This window comes from Thamnophis elegans, chromosome 14 (genome assembly GCF_009769535.1).
Source record: "Thamnophis elegans isolate rThaEle1 chromosome 14, rThaEle1.pri, whole genome shotgun sequence".
In the NCBI taxonomy this organism is placed as follows: domain Eukaryota; kingdom Metazoa; phylum Chordata; class Lepidosauria; order Squamata; family Colubridae; genus Thamnophis; species Thamnophis elegans.
This window is the reverse complement of record NC_045554.1, coordinates 23,653,519-23,679,559: the sequence shown is the minus strand read 5'-3', so window position 1 is coordinate 23,679,559 and position 26,041 is coordinate 23,653,519. Positions and strand designations below refer to the sequence as shown.

The window sequence follows — 26,041 nt, the reverse complement described above, 5'->3', positions numbered from 1 at the left end:
CAAGAGTGCACAAACCTGTCATTCTAGCCGCCTAGAGTATGAAACACTCGACTACACAGATAAGGGCCATGTCAGGCCTGCAGCCAATTCTTTTTGGGATCCTTGGCCTGCCACACTAATATTCTCTTCTACTATGCTGTTTCATTAGTGGGGGATTGGGAGCGGGGAATAGTAAGGAGTAGAATGTGATGTTGTCAAAACAAAATTCCTTCTAGAAAACCAAGGTCATCCTTTGTCTCTGCACCTGACCGAAACTGGATGGGTGGAAATGCCAGCATGGCAGTGGAAGACTGGATCATGTGATGGACTTGTGGGTGTGGGGGCAAGATTATGAACTCTCAACTGGGTGGGGAAAACCCAGAAATCTCAGATTCGGGTTTTCCCAGATGTGCCAACATGGCTCTCTTATTAAATTGGAACTTAGAGCAATACTTTGCCTCGGACTCTGATTTAATTTTGGTTGTTATTTGGAACCCTGACAGGCTGCTTCAACAAGCCTGAGTATTTTCATTCTCATTCTTCCTAGGCAGAGAAAAATAACAAACTTATGTCATTTATAACATCAGGAATTGTTTAAAAAAAAATAAACCTTTCAAACCGCAAAGGCAAGACACAAGCAGCCACAGCTCAGACTATTTTGAGAGCCCCAGGAAGACTCTTCCTTCTTACGCCCATTAGAAACTCCCCATAGCTGGGAGTCCCCAGAGTGGAGAATTGGTCCAAGCTCAGCTAAAGGCTTTAGCTTTCAAACGGAGGTCAAGACTTTCCTCCTCTCCAATCCCCGTGCAAAACCTCAGGCCTGAACCAGTCTTTCCCCCCAGAGAAGCCTCGGAGACGAGAGGAAGGAAAACACCAGTTTGTACATAGAGATTTATTGGTTCCAGTGAATCGTACAAATGGATCTGACCTGATGTCAATGCCAACATATCATTACTGGGATATGGAATGTAAACAGATGCGTCAAATAGAAACAGTCTAACTGCATCATTTAAAATTAAATATCTGACAATGTAATAAAGAAAAAAATTCTGCGTTTAGGCATGGTGACAAAAATGTGTGAATTTAGGTTTACGAAGTCACCAGAATCACACAATATAATCTCCCCAAAGGTGGGGTTGAACTAAAGGGCTCAAAAGAGACCCAATTGGGGCGGGCGGGGGGGGGGGAGGGGGAAGAAACCGAAAGGAGCATCTCACCCGCCCCTCCAGGGAGAAGACTGCACCCCAAGGGCTCCAAGGCAGGGCTGGACATGTGCAAATGCAACGGGGCAGGTTTGCTGCAGACCAATTCTGGGCAACCCCCAGTTTCTGCTTCCAGAATCTGCTCTCTTTGCAGAAACCCCTCCCTCCTCTTTGCTTCTCCACATATTCAAACCTGCTGCAATCAAAGCAATGCTAAATTTGACATTGATGGGAATGGGCCCCGTTGGCTTTTTTTAGCAATAAGAACATGCCTCACTAGAAAAAAGCTCTTGTTCCGTCTCAAAGAACAACTTTTCTTCAAGCTCAGGCTGGCAGTTCCCTACAAGGGAAAAAAGTAACTGGGTTCCCCTCAATGGCTGCCTCTTTTGAGTGGGTCTTGATGCAGGTTAACTGGACTGACTCAATTCGTTACCAAGACTTCTGGTTTGTGGGGGGGTGAAGGGCCCAAACCACAGGAGAGGGGGACCTCCCTATGCACAGGTCCGCACTTCCTGATGACCCCAGAAGGGCCTGTTTCTAGGCAGACAGGCTGCATCCCAGTACACGTGGGGGAGGGGGGGGGACGAAGGTGGCCCAACGAGAGGTTAGGAAAGGCAGATTGGGAAACTGCAGAATCATCCTCGAGTCAGTCATGCAGACCTTTGGACACCCTCGGATCCATGTAAATCTTACACAGCCATTGGGATCAGGACTTTGGTAACACACAAAGAAAGTTGGGATAGCCACAAGTGCTGAAGAGAGAGGGCGGCTAAGCCTTAGCTCTCTTCAAAGTGAGGCTTCTGCTGGGCAGAGAGGGGCTGGGTTCATCCCTTCCTTAGGTGGCAGAAGGGTGTGTTTGTATCTGTAAACCTCTGGAATTACCCGTTGTTACCCAAACTTCATCGTGTGGCTGTGAGGCTACTGGAGAGCACAGGGCTGTCAGAGCCAGGCTGGGATTGCTCCTTCACAACTGGGTCTGGGGAGATAAAGAGAGAAGAGTTTCTTGTTGCCAAAGAACCTGTCCTAATGCCCCCGGCTCTGCTTTGGGATGGCAGGTATTCCCAGCCTGGAGCTCCAGGAAACTCAACCAGCAGGACTTCTGCAATACAAACATTTCCTCCCCAGACTCTTGCCAGGAGATCTGCTACACCTGGCAATTTTCTGGGGAAATGATGTTCTTCAGCAATAATTCACCTTTGACTTCTATAGGTAGCTCATATTTAGAAGTATATAGTATGAGACACTAAGATCATCTGTGATAAAACCTAGATATATCCCTAGAACTTTTGAGTTTTTAAGAATTTGCTTTAAGCTGCTTTAATGCCTTCAAATGAAATAAATGAAGCTATCCTACTAACATATTATTCAATGGGCAGCCTACAGGCACATAAAATTGTTCACTTTGTAACTTTCACTGTTTAGCAGATGGACTGGAAACAAAGCCCTGGCACGGACAACTATATTTTCACAATGCGCTTGTGGTCTTCTGCACTTCCCCCGTCTCCTTCTGCTTGCTACCTCTGCATTTACAGCCAGCCATGAGTGGTGAGGAATTGTTGATGTTAAGCGTCTATATACCAAAGAAGCCCAAGCAACTCAGCAAGGGAGCTTCCAACAGAAGCTGAACTCCTCAGTCCAAGCAGGCTCGCAGGCTGCTTGGACTATTTTCTATTGCTGCCTGAGCATTTCTGCTTTCTCCTGATGCCGAATGCCATTCCTGGAAAGATTTATCTCAGAGGTTGTCACTGCCTTTTAAATCCATAGATGCTTGGGAACAAGGGGTTTAGGGACTATTCTTGATTTGTACTGTAATGCATGTAAGCAGGAAAAATCTGAAACCTTAAAACTTTCAGTTATGAGAACAGATGTTCCAAAACCCAAATACATTTAAATAAACACAAGACAACCAAACATTTAGTCCTTTTGGAACTTATTGTATTTTCAAAGATTGGGACTGGGACATCCTAAACTCTAGAAAATGTCTTCTAAACATCTAAATTTACCCACATCCTTGGGATAATTACTTCTAAGACAGCAGCCCCATCTCTCTGCTGCAACAGCCTCTGGTGGTACTTTAGTAATCAATGACCAAGATAAAACCATTTTGCAAAATATGAATGTGGAAGATTTTCTGAAAATATTACCACACAGCAAAGCAATTGGAGTTCTCAAAGAAAAGTGGTGGGTAGCCAGCATTTCTGATAAACGCTGAATAGGCACCTGCATTTCTATATCTCCCCCCAAAACTTACAGAAATAGGGGTGTTCCATGGCTTCTTTGGCCGTCAATCTCTGCTGATGATCATATCGCAGGAGTTTGTCCAGAAGGTCCAAGACTTCTGGGCTGACCAGGTGTCTGTTTTCACTATGGATGAAATTCTCCCAGCGCTTCCGCGAGTGCCTGAAAGCAGAAAGCAGGGGAGAAGCCGAGGCTGAGGAGGAGGAGGAGGAAGAGGAGGAGGCAGGTGCGGGAATGCGGATGCCCAGCAATGCAGTTGGCAAGCTGGGTTCTTTTACAAAGCCCTCTTTCCTGTTTTACAATTTCCTTGGCAGTTTTCATCAACAGAATCACAGAAATAATTTAGCTGTTTCTTGCAATATTTTTGTGATATTCATTTAAATCTACATTTTAACTAGCCAACAAACCTAATAGGTATTCTGGAAGGTACATTAAGTCCAATTCTCAAACACAAAATATCTGTTAAATATGAACTATCTTCCACAATATACAATAAAAATTTATTTATATTGTATACTGTGGAAATCAAACACGGTATTCCTAAGGGGAATGTTGAAATCTAGAACCCTAATTCCCATAAAAATTGCAGAGCCAAATTCTGGGGGATTCTATCAACAATCTATAAAGGCAAAGGTTCCCCTCGCACATGTGCTAGTCATTCCTGACTCTAGGGGGCGGTGCCCATCTCCGTTTCAAAGCCGAAGAGCCAGCGCTGTTCAAAGATGTCTCGCCACTAAACGCCAAAGGCGCACGGAAGGCTGTTACCTTCCCACCAAAGGTGGTTCCTATTTTTCTACTTGCATTTTTATGTGCTTTCGAACTGCTAGGTTGACAGAAGCTGGGACAAGTACTGGGAGCTCACTCCGTTACACGGCACTAGGGATTCGAACTGCTGAACTGCTAACCTTTCTGATTGACAAGCTCAGTGTCTTAGCCAGTGAGCCACCACGTCCCTGGTCAACAATTTATAAATACCTCGAGGCATTTACTGGCATCCCAAAGTAAGCAATGTAGTCAAGACAATCACAGGTGGCCACAAAATTGAAACTGAAACCAGAAGAGGAATAAGAACTTGCAAAGACTCTGAGCACTGGAATTCCAGTGACTATAGAATTGGCCATGAGGTGTTTGGAAGCCCTCCCACAAGAAGGAAAGGCCGCACCTACTCAGAGAGAGGCCCAAAGGTCCACCTGCCAGGAAAATCCAACACACTTGGTGTCATTCTTCATACTAAAGGTCCCAGTCTGGGTAACACAAGAGAAAAATATGGCACAATAAACTTACTGTCCCAAGATATCATTGAAGTGGGGGTCCAGTTCTATATGGTACTTCTTCAGATAACCATATAATTCGTCTGTACCCAGAACTTTTGCGATGCGAACCAACTGCAACAGAGAATAGGTGTGTAGCACTAGGAAAACAACAGACCCCCGCTCTGCTCTTCCACGGGGAGAATCCGGAAGGGTTAATGACCTGTTTTCCTGAGCCAACATTGGTAGCACAACTTTAAACAATACAACTTTTGCATGCAGGGTTTTGCCTCTTTGTCCAGTAAGCTTGATAGTTCTGGAAGTTATTCTCACCCATAGAAAAGGGCTATGGAAGGGCTGCAGCCAGAGTATGGTCTATGGAGAAATATGCTCCTCACCACCTCCATTAAAAAGAAGCTACTCCAAAGTGGTTATTGATAGACCAAGAGTGTTCGCCGAGAGGTCCTCCCTTCTAAGAATTTACTCCACAAGGCTTGCCAAAACCTGTGAGCAAAGCCTGGCTCCTGAAGCCCAAGGAACAGCCCCTCCTGAGCCTTCTTGACTGCTGCTTTGTCAGGAGCAGAACAACAACTGTTAAGACATCACCAACCTAAGACTGGATTTTTTTTTTTAATCTTGCAGGCACAGAATATCTGAATGCAGCCACAAGAGAATTCCAAAATAAATTGTGGTTTAAAATACAATAAGCTAAATTTGTGGACTTCGTCTTTAAAAGGAACCAAAACAAGTATCAAACTCAACTACCCACCTTTGGTAGCAGATCAGTGATCTTTGTTTTGGAAAGATAATGTTTTTTATAATGTACAAACTATTTCAAAATGAACATGAATTCTGACTATGTTGTTGTTAATTTGATATCACTTTGAAAGTTATTACAGACTCTAATAAAAGTTGGTTGGTTTCTTATTTCTGGTTGGCCTCAGTTACGGCTTCTGGATGCCATTGGTTCTGGCAAACGCTGGCGGCCACTCCACATCCCAAGAGCCTCGCCTGACTCAGAGATTCTCTGGTTTTAATCTCCCCTAAAAAGCGCAGGAACCTTTGGAGGCTGGGGGCCTCCTTTGGGCAGCAAAGGCAGATGCTGGAGACCCCAGCCGCCCTTGTCCCACTCTTTCTCACCTGGTCATAGTTGTCCTGACCATGAAAAAAGGGCTCTTTCCGGAAGATCATGCTGGCCAGCATACAGCCTAAGCTCCACATGTCTAAACTATAGTCATACATCTGGGGAGGAGAGGAAACAGCAGAAACAAAACTATGAAAATGCACACGAATGTCCATTCCGTCCTCCTCACTTTCTGCTAAATTTTAAAACACACTATTGTCACCTTTTATAGAAGAGTTCTATCCAGCACCAGGGAAGGCAGCAGTTTCAAAAATGAACTCCAGCCATGGCTCTCCGCTTCTCCCTCCTGGCTCTGAGTTATCTGAATGGATGGCCACCACTGGTTTCCAAGAGGTGTTCAACGCAGATCAGAAACACACACTCAAGTTTGGCCCCAGGTAGTCGGGGCAAATTCCTTTTCTGTGCTAATGTTACCTCCTGATTCCCTTTTCCTTTATCTTCTACCCAAATCTACCCACGTTTCAGGGATGATGCTCTCTCTGCAAAGCTCCTGAACTTCAGGAAGTTTCTGCATTCAGAAAGACCATCTAACGGGGCAAAGAGGAGCGGGCACCCCAGTGGACAGGAACATTCAGTCAGAGGGAGCCCACTCTCGTATCTTTAAGGCCCTTATTTAGCTTTCCTCCCACCTGGTGTTGGCAAGCCCTCCTTTGGCAACCAGGTATTTCCTGCACACCTAGGAGGAGTCTGGGGCCAGGTGGCCTTCAACAATTCAGATGTGTTACCAAAAGCATCCCTCTTGACGATATCCGTAACAGATTTAGAAAGAGAGTTGATCTTTCCGTTTCTCCAGCCTAAGGGACACGGCAAGGCAGTTTGGGCTGGGGCTATCACATCTGTAGCACAACTACATGATACGCAATGGTTTCCCAAATATTCCTAAAAAATATTTTGCCAGCACACAACTTAAGCTCCTGGTATCTAAGCTACACTAGTTGGGGGAGGAGGGAAAAACGGCAGCTACAAAATGCACACTAACCTGCATTGCGTCTTCTGACAGATCTCACGAGTTTTTGTCCCATATTTTTAATCTATTTTAAAATGTCATTTCTTTATATATTTGTGGCAAACCCGGCTAACCCTTTTTTCTGTGTGGAGGAGTGGAAAGTAGCACTGGCACACATTGGTTTCTCAGAGCGACACCCATAATGGAGGGCAAATCTTACTTGGTAGTCCACAAGAAGCTCTGGCCCTTTGAAGTACCTCGAAGCTACCCGGACGTTGTATTCCTGAGCTGGATGGTAGAATTCTGCAAGACCCCAGTCTATCAGCCGCAACTGCAAACAGACAAAACGATCAGCTGCTGAATCCGCTCTGGCAAAGGAAGACTGTCCAAGAGCCCCAGTCTGCCCTTCTGCTCGGCCTGATGAATTTAGTCCTGTACTCCCAGTTTGACTGAGAACTGCTGGATGCCTCACATAACTCAGCAGACTCGCCCAAAGAAAGCTCATTCTTAGAAAACAGGGACCAGGTGCTTGTTGGGGACATCTAAACCAGAAGGCTCCGACCAGCTTCTACCCACAAAGTCAACTGCAAGGGGGAAGCCTCTGCAACAGGCACCAGGTCTGCTCCAAGCACCAGCTGGGTTTCCCACCTTATTCTCAAGCATCTCCTCCTAAGGATGCAAAACCAGCTGCATCCAAGGGGGAGAAAACCCATTCTCCTGGCCTGATTAGCTTTAGACTAGAACAGAGGATGTCAAAAGGAATGGAGAAAGGGAATGGAAGGTGCCAAGTAGGGCCAGGGGACTTGCTGGGGAAGCAGAGGGTGGCTGGGTCCTAAGGAGAAAAGGAATCCATGGGCTGATTAGCTTGGGGATGAAAATCTGGTCATCTGGGGGCCTTACAGGCTTAGAAATAGGGGCCTAGAAGCCACCTTGGAAGTCTTCTAATCCAAGCCTCTGCTCAGGGCTGGAATCCTCAGAGCATCTTGGACAAAACCTGCAACAAGAGAGCTCCCACAATTCTGGGAGCCAAGTTGTTTCCCTGCTTCATAGTTCTCATGTCAAGAGATTCCTCCTTCCAACTTCTGCCAAGAGGAAGAAGCACTAACAGCAAGCTGTGACTGGAGAATCCCCAACTGCTATTTCTGTCCCTTCCCGTTGGCTAGTTCAATGGAGGCCCAAGTGGCTAGAAAACTCAGAACTGGTAATTTACCCAGCCCTGTTGTTAGGCTTCTTGCCCTTTCCTGGGTTCCACTGGCTTTTGGCAGATAATGGGATCCGAATCAAAATGAGGAGGAGGAGCAGGAGGAAGATATGATTGTCTTGTAAAATATTCTCCCAGAGGTCTGGGGGAAAACAGCTATCCATTGCAGGTAGTGGTGAAAATACTTTCATGTTCATAACTGGTTTATTGTTTTTATGACTTTTAGTTTATTCTTATCTGTTTGGCTTCTCATTTTTTGTTAATTTTATGTTCATCTTACCTCCAACAGACCGATTAGATCCCACAGATTAGGCCTCCTCCGAATTCCATCCACTGGCCAATGCCGACTGGCGACCACCCGGAGGAGGGCCTTCTCTGTGGCTGCTCCGGCCCTCTGGAACGAGCTCCCCGTGGAGATTCGGACCCTCACCACCCTCCAGGCTTTCCGCAAAGTCCTTAAAACCTGGCTGTTCCGACAGCCCTGGGGCTGATGAGTTCCTGTCCCCGCTCGAATGGTGTGGCTATTGAGTGTTTTTAAATTGTGGTATTGTTTTGTCCATGTCTTTTTTTTCCATTTGTATCCCCCCCCCCCCCCTGACTTGGGTTGTGAGTCGCCCTGAGTCCCTTCTGAGAATAGGGCGGCATAGAAATATAATAAATTCAATTCAATTCAATTTTCCCCTTCTCTTGCTAATGTGGTCTGACTTATTCTTTTCCACAAATGGTTTTTCTTTTCTTTTTTTCAGGTTTTTTGGAAGAATAAAGCAGAGAGCTGACATTCTGCAGTCTTCTAATATGGTAAGCAGCTACTCTGCCATCCACATTTTCACATGAAATAGAGGGGGGAGGGGAAACAGGCAGATGAGTATGGAATTTGTGCTATTTGTTGTGTAGCTCAGGACTCCCAGGCACGAACCTGCTCTGGAAGACGTGCAACATGTAGCCCAACTGTCAAACCTCATCCCTCGGATTCTCCCTCCAACTGCCAGACCTCTCAGATCTAAAAGAACCACCCAAGATGACCCTGCAGCACTTAAACACAGGGAGCCTTTGAGGCGGTTGGCTCAATGCAACTCAGCCTCCCAATTGGAAAAACATTTAACGGCTTCCATGCCTCAAGATCTCAGAAGAGCTTTATCTAGAGCTCATTCTGAATAAATGGGACTCCATGGAAGACACATGAGATTTCATGGAGTTCCAATTTAGGAAAGGCTGAGCACTTGTGGAGCCTCAACACATTCTTCTTGACTGCAAACTCTACTCTGTAGGAAAAGCTGCTTGCTTAGATTCTTATTTAGACTCCTATTTAGGCTGCTTACTTAGAGTCTTATAAAGGAGGACTGGAGGGGACATGATAGCAATATTCCAGTATTGGAGAGGCTCCACAAAGAAGAGAGGGACAACCTATTCCCCAAAGCCCCAGCGGGGCAGGACAAGAAACAATGGATAGAAACTAATCAAGGAGAGAAGCAACCTGGAACTGAGGAGAAACTTCCTAACAGGGAGGACGATTAACCAGTGGAACCACTTAACTTCAGACATTGTGGGCGCTTCATTACTGGAGGTTTTTAAGAAGGGACTGGACAGTCACTTGTCTGAAATGGTATAAGGTCTCCTGCTTGAGAAGGTTGTTGGACTAGAAGACCTCCGAGGTCCCTTCCAGCTGTATTCTGATTCTTATTTAAAAACTCAAAAATATTGGAGCATTCAAGAGGATGTGTTTTATTTTTTGCAGGGAAGGATATTTTGAAGAGGACAAAATATTTAGATCAGATTGAGGTTAACTGTAGGAGTGATGAACATATCCTGAACATATCCTATTGTTTTCTATCTTATTGATATACTTTTATTAGTTTTATATACTTGACATGGTTAAATAACTTAATCAATAAAGATTAAATTCCTGAAGATATTTGTGCCACACATTTCTGATGCATGGGGATGGGAGGGGCCCCTCAGCGTTACCTTTTTTTGCTGATGGTCTATCATGACATTATGGGGCTTGACATCTCTATGCATGATCCCCATGCTGTGACAGTAATCCAAGGCCTGCAAAAAAAAATTGCTTAGAAATTATGCTTATAATGCTGCCCGACTCCAAATGGCTTTGGGACATGAACAACAATACTAAGACAAAGTATTACGAAAACCAAATACCATATTTTTCAAAGTATAAGACGAACCTTTTTCCCTCCAAGAAGAGGGTGAAAATCTGGGCGCATCTTATACACTGAATACAGCCATTTTTGGCCTTCCGAAACCCCGCCCAGCGCATCCCATTTTTTGCAAAAATTGATGCGCAGAGGGTTTGGGAAACCTGCAAAGTGCTCCTGAGAGCTGGTGAGGGCAAAAAGGAGCGAACACTGATCCATTTTTCACAAAAACAGGGGTATTTTTGCCCTCCCGGCCCCCAAGAGCACTTTACAGGCCTCCCAAACCCTCTGCACGCCCCGTTTTTCATCTCCTAAACCCCTTATGCGCCGCATTTATGCCTCCCCAGCCCCCTGGAACATTTTGCAAGCTTCCTAAGTTCTCTGCATGCCCCATTTTCCACAAAAAAACGGGACATGCAGAGGGTTTGGGAGGCCTGCAGAATGCTCCTGGAAGCTGGGGAGGGCAAAACCTTTTTTTTAAAAAAAATTACCTCTTCAAAATCTTGGTGTGCCTTATACTCCGGTGCATCTTATAATCCGAAAAATATGGTATGAAAAAAGGTCAAAATATTTTTAAAAAAAACCTTGAAAGCACAATGGTCAATCTGGAAGGCACAACCAAGCACCAGTCTCACTCACAAAGGAATCAGCAGCTGGTTCAAGACCAGTTCGAGACTGGGAAGCCCCCTCCCAAGGCCATTTGAGAAGGCTGCAGAAGCAAGGCGGGGATGGGAGGGCACTTCCACCAGCTCACCAGGACCCCTGCACTCCCCAGGCCAAGCCTGCCTTTCTCAGTTTGGCTGAGCATCCAAAGGCCTGATGCTGCTCTCTGCCAGCTGGGCTCATCTTTCCCCTTCTTTTCCTATCCCTTTCTTTTGCATGATATCTGCTTAGACTGCTGGTTCCAAGTATCAATGTTATCAAGAAATAATCCTCTTCTGGCTCTAGGGAGGAACTGTGGGCCAACGTTGCCCAGCCTGGGCACAACAGACACCCAGTCTCTGAGCAGGGAAAGTTGCTCTCAGGATCTGCCCCTTACTCTGGGGAACCTCCTTAAGTGGAAGCAAATAATGGACAAGAGCAGGCAGAAGAAAGACCTCCCTCCCATTCCCCATCTTCTGCATGGCAGTTATTTTGGACAGAGTGGGACAGAGGTGGGGGCTGCACTGGCTGTGCCATGGTTCCATCCTATGCAAAATTAATTGACCTGGGGAAAAAGCGTTGTCCAGAAACAGGAAGTCTAAAATACAGCAAATTATTGGGGATTCAAAGCATGGCCTGTACCAAAGCCCATTAATTTTGTGCATTCCTTCATAGACAGAACCTTATACCTTGGTTCCATAAATTGAATTGTGAATTATTCTTTAAAGATAAGAGTTAATTGTGAATTTAAGTTAACTGTGAATTATTCCTTAAAGTTTGGAGTATTATATAAACTAGGTCAGTGGGCATTTACTCTAGAGACTAAAGATAAATTAGAGTGATATATGAACCAACCAAAGGCTTTAGCCCCACACGTGTTCAATTCTGATTCGGCAACATTTTGGATCTCAACCAACATCCACATGCCTTTAATGCTGGAGCAAAGTCATCGGTGTCATTCCCAAGTCCGATTTCTTTTATTTTTATTTTTTGGAGAAAACTTTAAAAAGGGATTTGTCATCTTTATACAGCTCCCCATCTGAGAAAACTTAAATTTAGGTACCACAAATGTCTCTTTATAAATGGTTGCTTCCGCATTTAAACCACTCAAAGAACTTCAGCTACTAGGCAGTTCAAAACTTCTAATAATTAAAATCATGAGCACTCACCTTGAGCAATTCATACATATAAAACCGGATATCAAAATCCGTTAGAATTTGATACAATTGCTGAAAGAAACACAAGAAAAGATAAATCAGGCTTGTGGCTCCATGACATTTTAGGTCTTAGGTCCTCCGACTGGGTGACTGCAGATGCTCTTCTGCATTCAGCAAGAAGTCTAGATGGACTTCAAGAGCCCCAAGAGGAGACTGACAAAGCCTCAAATGACCCTGGAAAGCCAAGGTACGGAGGGGCAGGATCCTAACGTTTCCTCTACCCACCATTTGCAATCCGATGAAGCTCCCATGGAGATAGTGAGTTCCTGTTACTTGTCCCAGCTTCTGCCAACCTAGCAGTTCGAAAGCACGTAAAAAAATGCAAGTAGAAAAATAGGGACCACCTTTGGTGGGAAGGTAACAGCATTCTGTGCACCTTCAGCGTTTAGGCATGCTGGCCACATGACGACAGAGACGTCTTTGGACAGCGCTGGCTCTTCAGCTTTGAAACTGAGATGAGCACCACCCCTTAGAGTCAGGAACGACTAGCACCTATGTGCGAGGGGAACCTTTACCTTTATGCCCTTTATCTGAAGGCACATTTGCTGGTATTTCCATTAGATTTTATATCCACTGATTATTTCATGGATTCTTGGGCTCCTTCTTTCTGTAATATTCCTACAATGTATGTAGCTTCTAATGCAACCAAAATTATCAATGTTCTTTTAAAAAATTATACAGTACAGAGTTTCCTAATTTTCTTCACTCCTGCTGCTCTTCTTCCAAATTTCCTTTAGGTGTGCAATTTTATTCATAATTCTCTGTCCCTATTAAACAGCTGATGATGACTCTGTGAGTTCATCCCCAGCTTGAGGATTTATTATAGTGTCAGCAGTGTAAACACACAGCTAATTCTTTTTGGCTTTCTCTCTAAAAAAAGTTATCATAATTTTTTGCAATGTTATGTTCAACAAATTTGTCCCAGATTCTAACCATTCTACAGCCTGGTCATAATTTTGCAAAAAACTGAACTAAACACACCAGAACTACTGTATATTTCAAAATTTAGCCCAGTTCCCAAATGAAGAGCATGATTATAAATGAAGCTTCTTGCAAATTGCCTTAAAAGCTTCACAGTTTGTTCTGCCAAAAGAGCCACTCCACATTCCATCTCCCAAGCATTTCTGACTCACCTTGAAGTCTGTATTATTGATGTATTCAAACACCAGAGCTGGAGTCTTTGACTGAAAGAGAGAACAGTTCCATTTAATTACACTCTGTTCTATTTCATTTTCCTATTATTTTAAGTTTTTTCCCCCAATTGGCTCAAATTAAAGAGCTGAATTGGTTTCTGTCATTAAAGATATAGCAAGCAGCATTTAATTATCTCACATTTGCTAGTTTCCTCCTGTTTCCTGACCTACCTCGAGGTCTGAAAGAGTATTAAACCTTTCAGAATCCAATTAGAAATCCAAATCTAAATGTTCTCTCTGTGGCTAGATGGAGGATGCACCATCAAGCCAGGGATGATTCTTATCTGATCAGTCAGACCTCCTCCAGGATAATCTGACCCTAGCCTGGCCATTCAGCTTTCTCAACAGATTTGTGAATGTGCGCGCGCACATGCATATTTTGTGGTGTGTGTGTGTGTGTGTGTACAGACACAAATAAGACATATAAAATCAGAATGTAAATTAAAAGCTTCTAATTCCATTCTGCAAGTGAAGCAAAGAATCCCAATATCTTTCATTTATCCTGATACCTACCACTGGATCTTTGACTGTATCAATCAGTTTAATAATGTTGGTTCCACCACGCAGATTCTCCAGAATCTTGACTTCACGTTTTATTTTCTTTTTCTTCACTGGCTTAAATACAAAAGAGAGATTAAGACATGAGATTTATTTCAGCATTGCTTTGCAGCCAGTAATTCAGCTGGGCTGATGCAAAGTTGGCAACATCAGGAGGAAATTGTTACCACACGTTAGTGGCAAATACGTTACCCTTGAACTGGGAAATGCAGGAGAATGAGAGCTGTGCATCATTCAGACCAAAAATTGCCAATTGTGCCTGGGATCCAGCACAGACCGCCTGAAGCTCTCGGCTGTGTTTTAAAGCAGGCACATTTTTTCCTGGGCTCAAAGACATCTATGAAGACCAAGCCAAATGTGTCTTTCATTTCAGGAGATGTAATGGAGGTATTTGAACAGATATGGTTGTAGTTGCTGTTTTAATCTTCGTTTTGTCACTCACACTCAATCTTGTGAAATGGGCAGCCATATAAGCCATAAAGATAAATAAAGCTAAACTGAGAAATCTGAACATGCAAAGAGATGAAAGCTCAACAAGGCTGAGGGAGATGCCTCTTGCTTCCATCAGAAAAGCCTGGTTGTCTTACAACTTGGAGATATGACATTTCAAGGATAGAGTTAATATGTTACAACAATAAAGTGCCCTTTCATTTTTACTTCAGCGTAACATACAAACCCCAGTTGTGGTATCTTAGAATTGTGAAAAAAGTTAGAATGTTATCTATGAACAAGTCACTTTAGGCCATTTAGCAAACCATTGTTAAAAATTATCTCATGAGCTTTCCCATATTTGATAAGTTAGGGGTCCCTGAGTCAGGCTCCATTCGGACAACTCTTCAGACAAAGATGCCCCTCCATCTCTTCCCAGGAGCCTCCTGTAGCCTCTTGCATCCCACCCACTTTTCTCACTCTGCTCTCCTCCTCCTATTTCCCTGAGTTCTGCCAAGAATAGTTTTACTCATTCATCATCTCTCACAGCACTTGCCCCAAATGTGCCGAGTTTCTGCTTCCTGGCCAACGCCTCAAAGGTGAGGCTTTCTTTAATGCAAAAACTGATTTAATTCTTCTTGCATTTTGTAATCTAGTTAGTAACTCTCTCAAAAGCCATCATCAGCAAGCATTTCTCCTGCTCTTTCAGATTTTTTTTACAGCTGTAACTGTGAAAAATACTCCACTCACTATTCTGACCTTGGTTGTCATGGAAATTAGTAGAGCTGTGCAGGGCTTTAGATTCAAAGACCCCAAAAAGAGAAGACGAGGACATTGGCAATGCAGCTCCAAGTCTGTTTGTTTACCCAGAATCTCTTCAGCTATTAATGGGACTCAGGTCACAGGATGAGATTCCCTTCTCATATTCCACCATTTTCCCTTGCAGATCTAATTTAGGTTTCCTTAATCATCCCTGCTGCTCTTCTCTGAACTGCTTTCACTTATCTGAATCATTTTTAAAGATTTGATGCTGAGAATTAGGCCCCATACTTGATGCAAAATATGTAAAACTGCATTTCTCTTTTTTGTGGCTTATACTCAGGTTGAATTAACTTCTACTCCAAGATCTTTTTCAGAAATACTAGTGCCGAATGGGGCATCTCTCATCCTGTATCTAAGGAAGAGGAGGAGTCACAGCACAATCAGACTTGTGACTTATTATTATAGACATTCTTAATAAAAGCTGTTTTAACCTTCCTGTGGAGTTGAATGCTAGTCTGGCCTACCTGGTGGTCTAACAAGTTCTGAATTTCATTTTGATGCTCTAAGATGGAAGGTTGCCCACCCAAGACGGTGGAATCTACAGATCTGATAAATATTTTTTTTTCAATTTTCCAAGTCATTAATAAACATAGAAAGATCCCACCAAGTATCTCTCATTTGATGAAGAAACATATGATTTTCAAGTACCTTTGAAATTTTCACGCCACTCAGCTTATCCTTAACTAGCTTCCTAATCAGAAGATTTGGGATACTTTGTCAAATGCCTCATTGAAATCACACGATCAATTTACCAGATCAAAAATGAAATTAAGTCAGCCTTGCAAGATTTGCTCTGGGTGCATCCATTGCTATCTTGTTTGTAAGTTAAGACTTAAGTCTAAATCTTGCAAGACAACTGAAGAAGCCCTTTTCATCCTTTCCAACCCAATGGAAGGTTGGAAAATTAAATAGAAACACACAGTTCTCGGTAGACCATCAGCTGGATTGCTCACAGATGATAACATTTGACATGGCACAGAAACTGGCAAAAGATGTCTGTACTTGCAAATGGACCAAATCTGTCCAGGTGTTGAGTAAAAAATAATCCAGAAAAATTCCACTAGTGCATCCCAGCAGGAGGAGCAATACTTTGTGCTGCTGACTGCAAATTCTAAGATCCCTTTTCAGAAACAATGCTCTCTGTCCCTGTTCCCATGTGGGCATTGTGCCTTTGGTACCTCTTATGTACATCTATCAATCCTGAGCCCCTTTCCATAGTTTATCTAGCCAAGGACTCTTAGCTTATTAAAATCTGGTTTCTTACTCTGCAAGATACCACTCAATTATATACAGTTTTCGGTTCCCTTAAATCCAGAACTCCAGTATAATACAGTCATTTTCTCCCAGGGACCCCAGATTAAATCTTCCCATAGCTAGCCCAGCCCAGCCTATACAATAAGAATGCCCAAAAGAGTAATGGCCATCCTCACAGGATCCTCCATTACTCCTGCCTGACAGGTGTGCTGTTTATGGGAGGTTTATGTCCTTTATCACTGATAAAGCAGTTCATTCATCTTCCTTAAGACTGGGTTAGTTTTCAGATTGTTCCAGGGCAAGGTAGATGATTAACTATAGGAATAGATAAGCTGAGAAATGGCAACCCCTTTTCTATAGTACCATAGACCTCATTGCAATGACCTCAGAGCCAGATTCAGGGCTGGTTTGGACATTTCTGTCTATCTGGGATAAAATAAGAGATGTTGTTTCCCCATCTGGTTCAGCCATGGTCTGGAAAAACTTGAAATAAGAGTTCCCTTGTTAATATAGAAACTGAACACTATTTTTAAACCTGACAGAGCCCCATATGCAGATTATCCCAGAATGCAGCCACGCGAGTGATAGTGGGCGCACCGCGGTTCGCCCACGTTACACCCATCCTCCGCGAGCTGCACTGGCTACCTGTCGATCTCCGGGTGCGCTTCAGGGTACTGATGACCACCTTTAAAGCACTCCATGGTAGTGGATCTGGGTACTTGAAAGACCGCCTTCTGCCGATTACCTCCCTCCGACCGATTAGATCGCACAGACTGGGCCTCCTCCGAATCCCATCCGCCAGTCAATGTCGACTGGCGACTACACGGAGGAGAGCCTTTTCTGTTGCAGCTCCGACCCTGTGGAACGACCTCCCCACCGAGATCCGTACCCTCACCACCATCCAGACCTTCCGTGCAGCCCTCAAGACCTGGCTCTCCCATCAGGCCTGGGGATAGGTTCCCAATTTACCCGCCCGAGTGTTGTCTGTTGAATGAAAGTTGTGTTTTACTATTTTCTTCTGTTCGCACACTGTTTGTCTTTTGATATTGCACCCCCTTCCCTGTGATTGTAAGCCGCCCTGAGTCCCCTCAGGGAAAAGGGCGGCCTATAAATCTTAATAAAATGTCTTAAAAAATGTCTAAATGTCTATCCCTATGATTCCTGTAAAAGTGCAGGCATGGCCTCTTTATACATATATTTATATGTATTTTGCCTTTTATTATTTTTATAAACAACACAAGCATGAAACGAACCTAATACTCCTTCCTCCATCTATTGTCCCCACAAAAACAAGCCTTTGAGATGGATTGGGCTAAGAATGACTGTCTGACCCAAAATCACCCAGCTGGCTTTCATGCCTAAGGTGGGGCTAGAGCTCCCCGGCTCCTGGTTTTTGCCTGGTTTGGGGGGGGGGGCACTAGACTAAATTGGCTCTTTTTCTTACTTTGCCCTTTTTCTAAGAAATAAAAAGTTCTGAATTTAGAGCACTTGATTGATCTCGTACTTTCCCAAAATGTGTGCCCAAACGCTACAATTTTTTTAACAGCAGAAAGTCCAATCTCCTTTCAGACTTAATGAAAGATGGTAACACCTTTTACAACTGAAATATGGTTTCGGGAGGGTTCCTCCTTGCTCATAACCCAGCCATTCAACACACCATCTTAACTAATAAGTTGCCTTGTTTTACACTCCTGGCAGCCAACCGATAACTTCAGCCATCTTCTAGGAAAGGCGTGCTTTGGAGAGAGACGGCAAGAGAGGAAGCTGGACAGCAAGACCCAAAGAAATCAGGATCAGAAAGACACCCTGGGCCTCCAACAGCTACTCAGAGCAAGTGGGATCTGCACTTGGAGGGTACAGAGGCAAAGCTGACAGTTACTATAGTTACACAAGCCAATCTTGTCAGCAAGCTGATAGAATTGTTAGTTTACAGTAGTCTTTAAATAAAGGTAGAGTAGATAATCTTTATTTCTTACATTTATATTCTGCTTTTACTTTATACTTTATGCCTCCCTGGCTTAGAGTAAAGTATCAACCTGCTCTCCACAGTTTACCTGGGCCCTGTAAGGCAGGAACATGCAGGCCATAAGCCTCCGCCTACACAAATAGGTTGCTTCCTATCCAAGAGGAATCTGCTATTAGTACTGATCCTAGTGGCATGGGAATGAACACACAGAATTCCAAGAATTCATCTTGACATAATTCTTGGATGCATCTAGCAACTCTCCAAGATATAAATTACCAGACTAATTTGAGCTAAATTTGATGTAGGAGAATCATTTCACGTAAGATTAGAATAGCCACCTGTTAAGACAATGAGGTTCAGAAAAGGGAAACATAAGGCTGGAAGGGACCTTGGAAGTCTGCCTCTCCAGCCCTCTGCCCAAGGCAGGACTCCTTATTGCATCCTGGACAAACGGTGGTCCCGCAATGGCGCACCTACAACTCTGGGAGGCAAGGTGTTCCACTGATTAGTTGTTCTTGCTGGCAAAACATTTCTCTTTCCCTCTAGCTTGGCTCTCTCTTTAAAGAGCTTCCACCTGTTGCTCCTTGTCCTGGCCCCAGGTGTTTCTCTGTAACAGCCCCTCAAGTACCTGAAGGCAGCTATTACAATAGCCCCAGGTTTTCTCTTCTTCCTTCTCTTTATATCTAGGATCCTTAACCACTCATAACACAGTTTAGCTTCCACATCCCTTAACATCTTTGTTGTTCTTCTCTGCACTCTTTCTAGGACCTCAAAATCAGATGCAATAGTCCATGTGAGGTCTTGCCAAAGCATTATAAAGCGGTACTAACATGTCCTGTGATCTTGATGCTATCCCTTTGTTGATGCAGCCTAGGACTGCATTGGCTTTTTTGGCAGTCTTTTTGGATTATGTCCACTAGGATAGGGGTCCCCAAGTCCCGGTCCACGGCCCTTTGGGAAGTGGGCTGTGCAAGCAGTGGGCAAATGTGTGAAGCTCGATTCGCACATACGTGGGATAGGTTGCGAGCACAAAATCACCCCTCCCCCCGCCACTGTTGTAGGACATCTAGATCTGTCGTACAGTGATTCCTGTTGAGCCAGGTACCACCTATTCTACACCTGTGCATTTGGTTTTTCTTGCCTAAGTGCAGGGCCTGGCTTTTCTCACCCCTGAAGTGCATCTTGTGGGGAAGAGAGGAAGACGAGAGTGAAAATGGCCACCGCAGTTTTAACACGAGCTTGGTTCCATATACAATTCCCATTTTTCAATTATCAATCCTTTGTCAAATGGCATGAATAGCACCCATTGCACTGATCAAATAAATATGATTACAGCATTTTCTACGCAAAGAGTAACCGGGCCATCCATCAGGAAGACCCTCGCTGCAGCTCACAACCAATATCCCGATGTCATGCGGCTCTGAGGGGAATGCACAGGGCCAATGATCAGAGACAGGAGTCACAGGAAAAGGATTTTAGCCACAGGATAAAAGAAGTGTGACCAGACTCCAACTCCAGAACGGAAGAGACGCGACGAGAGGCCACAACAGGAAGCACATGCAAGTTAGCAGGGATATGCCTTGTTGAAGAGACTCCGTGTGATGAGGGTGGAGGGACCATGAGAAAGAGGATCTTTATTGCTCTTCCTTCTGTAGTGTGCAGGTGTGTAAAAGAGAAAAAATGAATTATTGAATGAATGATAGGAAAAGACTTGTGACATTGCAGTGGTTGTAGCGATATGATTACCTCGGCTATGAATATTATTTTATGATGATTTTTTAATATGCTTTTGTACTGTTTCTTATCATTTTTAATTGTTGTATTCTGATCATATATATGAGATGAGCAGCTACATAAATTGGAATAATAAATAAACAAATGTTTGAGCCAAACTGTTTCCCATCTCAGTTTTGTCAGATATGGAGACAAAACTCATCTGCCGCTCCCTACTAGCCATAGTCTAACATTTCTCATAAAGGATTCAACAGGTACGGCAGCTACCTAAGACTGGAAGATTCCAACCACCAAAACCCACCTGCTTGTCTGAAGCTGAAAAAAGAGACCCTTTGAATCTCTGCAAGCCTTGCACTCCACCTCTTAGTGCTACTTAGTGCAACTCCACTTAATTCAGCACAAACCACAACGTTCATAGGAACAACTACCAGCATGGAGGTGTGAGGGATGCTACCAAGAAAAAGGAACTGTTTTTCATTACATCGGGGATTCAAGCCTGTGGAGAGACAGGGGCTGCATGGGATGAACCCAAAGGCTGAACACGAAGCGATTCAGAGCAAGCTGCTCTTTTGGTGGTCTGTATGAAATAGCCCCAGTCTGAGCAATTAAAAACAAATCACAGAAAAAGTCCTCCAGGGAAAACCAAGCAACTCCTTCCCATTGAGCAATATCGTTGCTATGAGCAATCAAAAGGGCACAAAAGAGAACTCAGGTCTCAGATTCCTCACTTTCCTGCATCAGGTGCAGCACAAAAACCGAAAATACAGTTGAAAAATTCAAGGTGTAGATGGCAACTGCAGGGATTCTGAATTCCAAGTATGGGAGACCAAAAAATAGTGGCTATAACAAACCTTGTACAGGAAAAGTCCTTGCTTAATGGCTTTTCAAAGTTATGACAGCTTCGGAAAGAGTGCTTTACTGCCTGTAAAACACATCCTACCGTTGTAAAAAGTTGCACTCCCCCGTGTTCTGTCTCTGTCTCTCCCTCTCTGTCTCTCCCCCTCCCTCCTCCTCTGCCTCTCTCATGTGGATGTGTTTCCCCTTGAACCATTTCCAAAAACAGGTGAGGGTTGGTCTTCTTCTTCTTCTTCTTGCTAATAATATTCTTTCTTCTTATTTGGATGTTTACAATATGATTTAAATCAAGAGTCATTTCAGGCTCCCAGATAAATGAAGCTCTTTCGTCCCCCTGCTGTGCCTCCCTGTCAGCTGAACCCACCACTGGCTGGCCCCACCCCTCGCCCTCCCCCCACAGTCACTCCTCGCCTGGCCTCCTGACGCACGACTTGCTCTCCGTCCTGAGACCGACCCCGCTGCTGTTGCTGCCTCCATGGCCTGCCCACTGCTCTCGCAGCATCTTGCGCAGCACAGTTACATTTAGTGTGCTTCATAATGGGGGAGACAGCATCCCCTCCTCCTCCTAAAGCCTATTACAATGCGGAGCATCCGCCGCAGCGTTGGGCCAGTGTCTCAGGGCACAGAGCAAGTTGCGCATATCCCTGAACAACTGAGGTGCGTGCAGCACCAACAAGGGCTGTAAGAAGCGCCCGTGAGATGAAGTATGTTCAGGGGCACTTCGCTCCCGCTCTCAAATATGGAGCGAGTCTCCATCACCACCATTACCCTTACCTTCTCAAGCCAGGCGAGGAGTGGCGAGGGCAGCCAGTGATGGGTTCAGCCAACAGCCAGCCACAGTAGGGGGACGAAAGACTCGCAGGCTGCCGACGCCCGGCTTAAACCATTGGACAGAATCTTGTCAGACTAACCAATAACCTTCTCACTAGCAGACACATCCTGAAAGATTCTCCAGTGTGGCTAATCCTCACCTCTTCTTCTCCAACCTTCTCCCCCGCCCCCAATCCAATCCAATTTGGAATGGGACAGTCTCTTAATGAGGGCCTCTGCCTGGAATGTGCTGCCTCTTTCCTGGGAAACCATGATTCTCTTGCCTGGTCCACTTCTTTCAACAGTTTAACAGAGTTGGAAGGGACCTTGTAGATCATCTAGTCCTGTGATGGCGAATCTATGGCACATGTGCCAGAGGTGGCACACAGAGCCATCTCTGTGGACACATACCACCGCCAGCTGCTCTTCTGGTTTCCAGCACACGGATGTGCACCGGCCAGCTGGTCTTCGAGTTTCCGGCTCTCCAGCACATGCACACACACACACACACATTCTGGCTTTTGGGCACTCGGTGCTGAAAAGGTTTGCCATCACTGATCTAGTCTAAGAAGATGTTCCATCTCACAAATGGATCACTTAACAACCATACAGATCACTTACCAACTATGGTTATTTGCTTTACAACCATCATAAAGAGTCATAAAATGGAATCTGGTCATGGGATGGCCTACTTCACAACCGCCTTAACTTATGGCTAAAATTCTGAGCTCAACTTTGGTGCTAAATTGAGGACTACCTGTACCAAACAGATGGCACACAAAAGCAACTACTTCTTTCTATTCCTTTCTTTTGCACACTACATGAACTAAAAATGCCACACTATTTTAATAAATGTTATACATTCTGGAGCAAGTTAGAAGCAGTTTCACAGCATAGCTATTGGGGTGTGTGTGTTCCACAATGACCTGTAATCATTAGCTTGAGTAGTTACAAAATGCTTTGCTGAAAGGATTGTGAAGATGTTCCTCATCACTGCTGGGCTGAAATGTATTTAGATATATTTTGCTTAAAATTAAGTTGGACGGGGATATTGAAGGAGATATTTATAGGCATATACCAAACTACGACATCCAGCACACTAATCCAATTAAACAGCATTTTACTAATATTGAAACTGTGCCATTATATTTACACAGAAAAATGTTTCACAATTACATTAACCCTCCGGAGAAAATCTACCATTTCAAAATCTCCATGCCTGTTCTAATTTACAGTTCTGCAGTGTTAAATTTTCATTCTTGAGAGAATTACTGACCGATTTAACATGGTCTCCAAATATGGTTATTCTTAACATGAACAGAGTGAAAGAAAATGGATATTTTCTGTTAACCAACAAATATGCAAAAACCTCAAAAAACTAGTAAAATATTGTTCAATCTTTACTGTCATAGGGAAATTCTGGAAATGGCAATTAGCTATATTTCTCCTTTTAATATACCTGATGTTTGCTATTTTACATAGAATGCTGTTTTATAACTGTTTATAAAATTCAATTAAAGTAGTAATAACATTCCAAATTGGAAAATGTTGTTCTAGAAGCTTTCATGATAAAAGTGTTCCAAATGCAGTTTTACCTTTAACAGAAGAAATACTTCTGTCATAAAAGTTTCTAGAGCCAAAGGTAGAAACCAGCACTTCAATATGCATTCAAAGTGAGAGCTCATTTACTAAAGGTGATCCTCGATTTATGACCAAAATCAAGCCTGGAATTTTGGTCATGACTGTAATCATTAATCGAGGCACCCACATGATGAACAAAATCCGAGCTCTCCCATTACAGCTGTTAAGTGAACCTATGGGGTGCATCAGGTAGAAACTTGCCATGAGCCATTGGATGGCTAGGCCCATTGGCATGCCGACCCTCTTCCCACCCACAGCTGTGGGTCCACTTACCTTTCTATTGTCATGCTCTATTCTACAGGTGGGTCCCATTGTCGCAATGGTTCAGAAGGCTCCTTCCCCAAATTAACACAATTTGGAGAAAGGGGCCTTCTGAACCATTGTGAGAGGATGCTGCAAGCTGACAGGGAGGATTGCAAATCATGACATGATTGCAGAGCACTTGGCAATTAGTTGTAAATCCAAACAGGTTGCCCAGCATCTGAAATGTGATCCTTTAATGGGGGAGGGGGGATTTTTATGATGCCCAGAAATGCTTTTATAGGCCAAAAAACACCTGTTCTAGGGCTGCCATGACTACAATCAGTCGTAAATCGAGGATAACCTGTACATCAATATGTTGCAGAATACTAGGAAAACCAGATATCAATGTATCATTCCTAATTGCCATGATAAGCATCCAGAAAGAACTCACCTTAAGAATTTTCACAACCACTCGCTCATTGTTCGTGATGTTTATAGCCTCAAAGACTTCACTATATTTCCCCCGGCCGAGTTTCCGAACTAGTTGATAATCGTCTTGATTACTGCAAACAGGGAGGGAAGAAAACGATTGAGAAGAGACTCCACAAAGAGATCCTCAGCTCCTTCAGAGTGAGGAACCAGAAAAGACATCCTCAGGTAAGCAACAGCCATGCCTCTTCTGTATGCTCTCACATGACGGCAGCTGCTGGAAAGGAGAATTCTATAACCACCCCACCTATCAACAGCATGATGGTTTTTACCTTTTTTTAGTGTTGCCTGTAAACTGCCCAGGGTTTTGGTGCATTTGAATCTATATAAGTCTTTTAAAGAAATAAAACAAATTCTACAAGCCGAGGAGAGGAGGAAAGCAGCCTCTCACGCTTCCTACCCTTCATGTTTGCTACTGATTGGTGGGGAGAGGAAAGGGAACTGATGTGGATGGCGGGGGAGAAGGGTTCAAACAAAAGCTCTGTGAAAAGGGTAAGAACAAACCCCGATTAATTTGGAAGCAAAGGGGGGGGGAGGAATGGCTAGCAATGAAATGGGATGAGGACAAATTCATTGGCAACCTCAGAGGAAAGCCTGGAGAGGAAAACTGAAATTTCTCAGCAGCATAGAAGAGTTCTCTTTCCCACCATGGAACTGATGTTTAAAACTGCACAGCACTCTAGATCAGAGGCCTTCAAACTCGGCCACTTTTAAGACTTCTGGACCTCAACTCCCAGAATCCTCCAGCCAGCATAGCTGCTGGAGAATTCTGGGAGTTGAAGTCCACAAGTCTTAAAGTGGCCGAGTTTGAAGGCCTCTGCTCTAGATGGTCTGAGGGCTCCTCCTATCAACCATATTCTCTCCTAAGAGAGTCTTTTCTATCTGGGCTAAGAATGATGGGATTTTAAGCTGTTGTCCCCAAACATCTGGGAAGGGCGTGCTGGGAACGCCAATCCAGGGACCCCCCTCCCATCCCATCCAAGAGCTTCATACAAAAGGATAGGTTGGGTGGGGGAGGGACGACCTTTAGTAGGAACCTGACAAACTACAATCCCTTGTGGACCCCTGGATTCGCCCAGGGCAGTTTGGCCGACGCGGAGCCCTGCTAGTTCAGAAGTGGGGGGCGGCTGTCCTAGCTGGGACTCTTTCGCCCAACTCCAAGAGGAACGCCAGTTGTTACAGCCGCGAAGCCCAGAGGGTTGCCCATCCCGAGGAGCCTTTGTCCAAACCTTTGGCAGGAAGCGCTGCAGAAACCCCTCGCCTTCCCCGCCGCCCGTCCCACGCGCGCCCTCCAGGCCACGGGGGCCCCGAGGAGGACCTCCAGTCCACCCACCGCAACCACCGCCCCACGGACTCGCATCGCCACCCCGGAGAGCCAGGCGGCGGGCCGGGAGGCTGCCTCGTGGGGCTTCCCACCCAACGCGCCGGACGGACGGACGGCCATGCCGGGGGCTCTGCCGCCCCCTCCCTCCCCGGCGACGCCCACGGGAGCACCGCGCCGCTCATTCGGCCGGCTCCTCTCAAGAGAGCCGGGGCTTCGCGGGGAGGACGCCGCCGAGGCGCCTGAGGGCCCCCTTCCTCCCCGCGGCCTGCTTACCCCCAGGTGGGGACGTGCGCCTCGTAGTCCCAGTACTCGCGGCTCCGCAGGCCGTTCACCTCGGCGTACACGCGGGCCCTACTCCCGGCGGCCGGGCCGGGCATGGCGGGGCCGGGCGACGGCGCGGCGACGAGGAGGAGCAGGCGGGGGCGGCGGGCGGGGGCGGCGACGGAGCGGCAGCACCACCGGCGGCCCAGCAGCTCCGCCAGCAGCAGCAGCCCCGAGGCGCGAGCGGCGAGCGGTGGCTGCGGCGCCAGGCCGGGCCGAGTGGGGAGGCCTGGGCGGCCGGCGGCGGCGAAAGGGCACTTCTGGCCTGGCCGCGGCGCTGGCCGCCGCACCGGACGCGGCAAAGGCGGCGGCAACACGGCCCGGCCCGCCCCGCGCGAGAGGAAGCCTGCCGGTTCGCCCCGGCGCTGCAGCGACCCCTCTGGCGCGGCGGATCCCGGGCGAGCCCTGGCGAGGCCTAGCGGGCTCTCGC

General features: G+C 45.3%; 1 protein-coding gene across 1 annotated transcript; it reads right to left on the bottom strand.

Moving 5' to 3' along the window:
• Positions 1–856: 856 nt before the first annotated feature.
• On the bottom strand, positions 857–25,945 carry CSNK2A2 (casein kinase 2 alpha 2). The gene is made up of 11 exons (XM_032230508.1): positions 25,564–25,945; positions 23,929–24,040; positions 13,679–13,780; positions 13,106–13,156; positions 11,925–11,984; positions 9,926–10,009; positions 6,980–7,090; positions 5,810–5,911; positions 4,704–4,804; positions 3,433–3,581; positions 857–2,157 (listed from the first exon to the last, which is right to left on the bottom strand). Exons 1-11 carry the CDS (start codon positions 25,665–25,667, stop codon positions 2,081–2,083), a joined length of 1,053 nt encoding a protein of 350 aa, XP_032086399.1. The 5' UTR covers positions 25,668–25,945; the 3' UTR covers positions 857–2,080.
• Positions 25,946–26,041: the final 96 nt, after the last annotated feature.

Bases quoted from the DNA above. Each gene is read 5' to 3' on its own strand.
- CSNK2A2 (XM_032230508.1), bottom strand. From the start codon at position 25,667: ATGCCCGGCCCGGCCGCCGGGAGTAGGGCCCGCGTGTACGCCGAGGTG. The intron at 24,041-25,563 runs GTAAGCAGGCCG...CCCTGTTTGCAG, and splicing joins GCGCACGTCCCCACCTGGGG to TAATCAAGACGATTATCAAC. The intron at 3,582-4,703 runs GTAAGTTTATTG...TTCTGCTTTCAG, and splicing joins TTCAATGATATCTTGGGACA to GCACTCGCGGAAGCGCTGGG.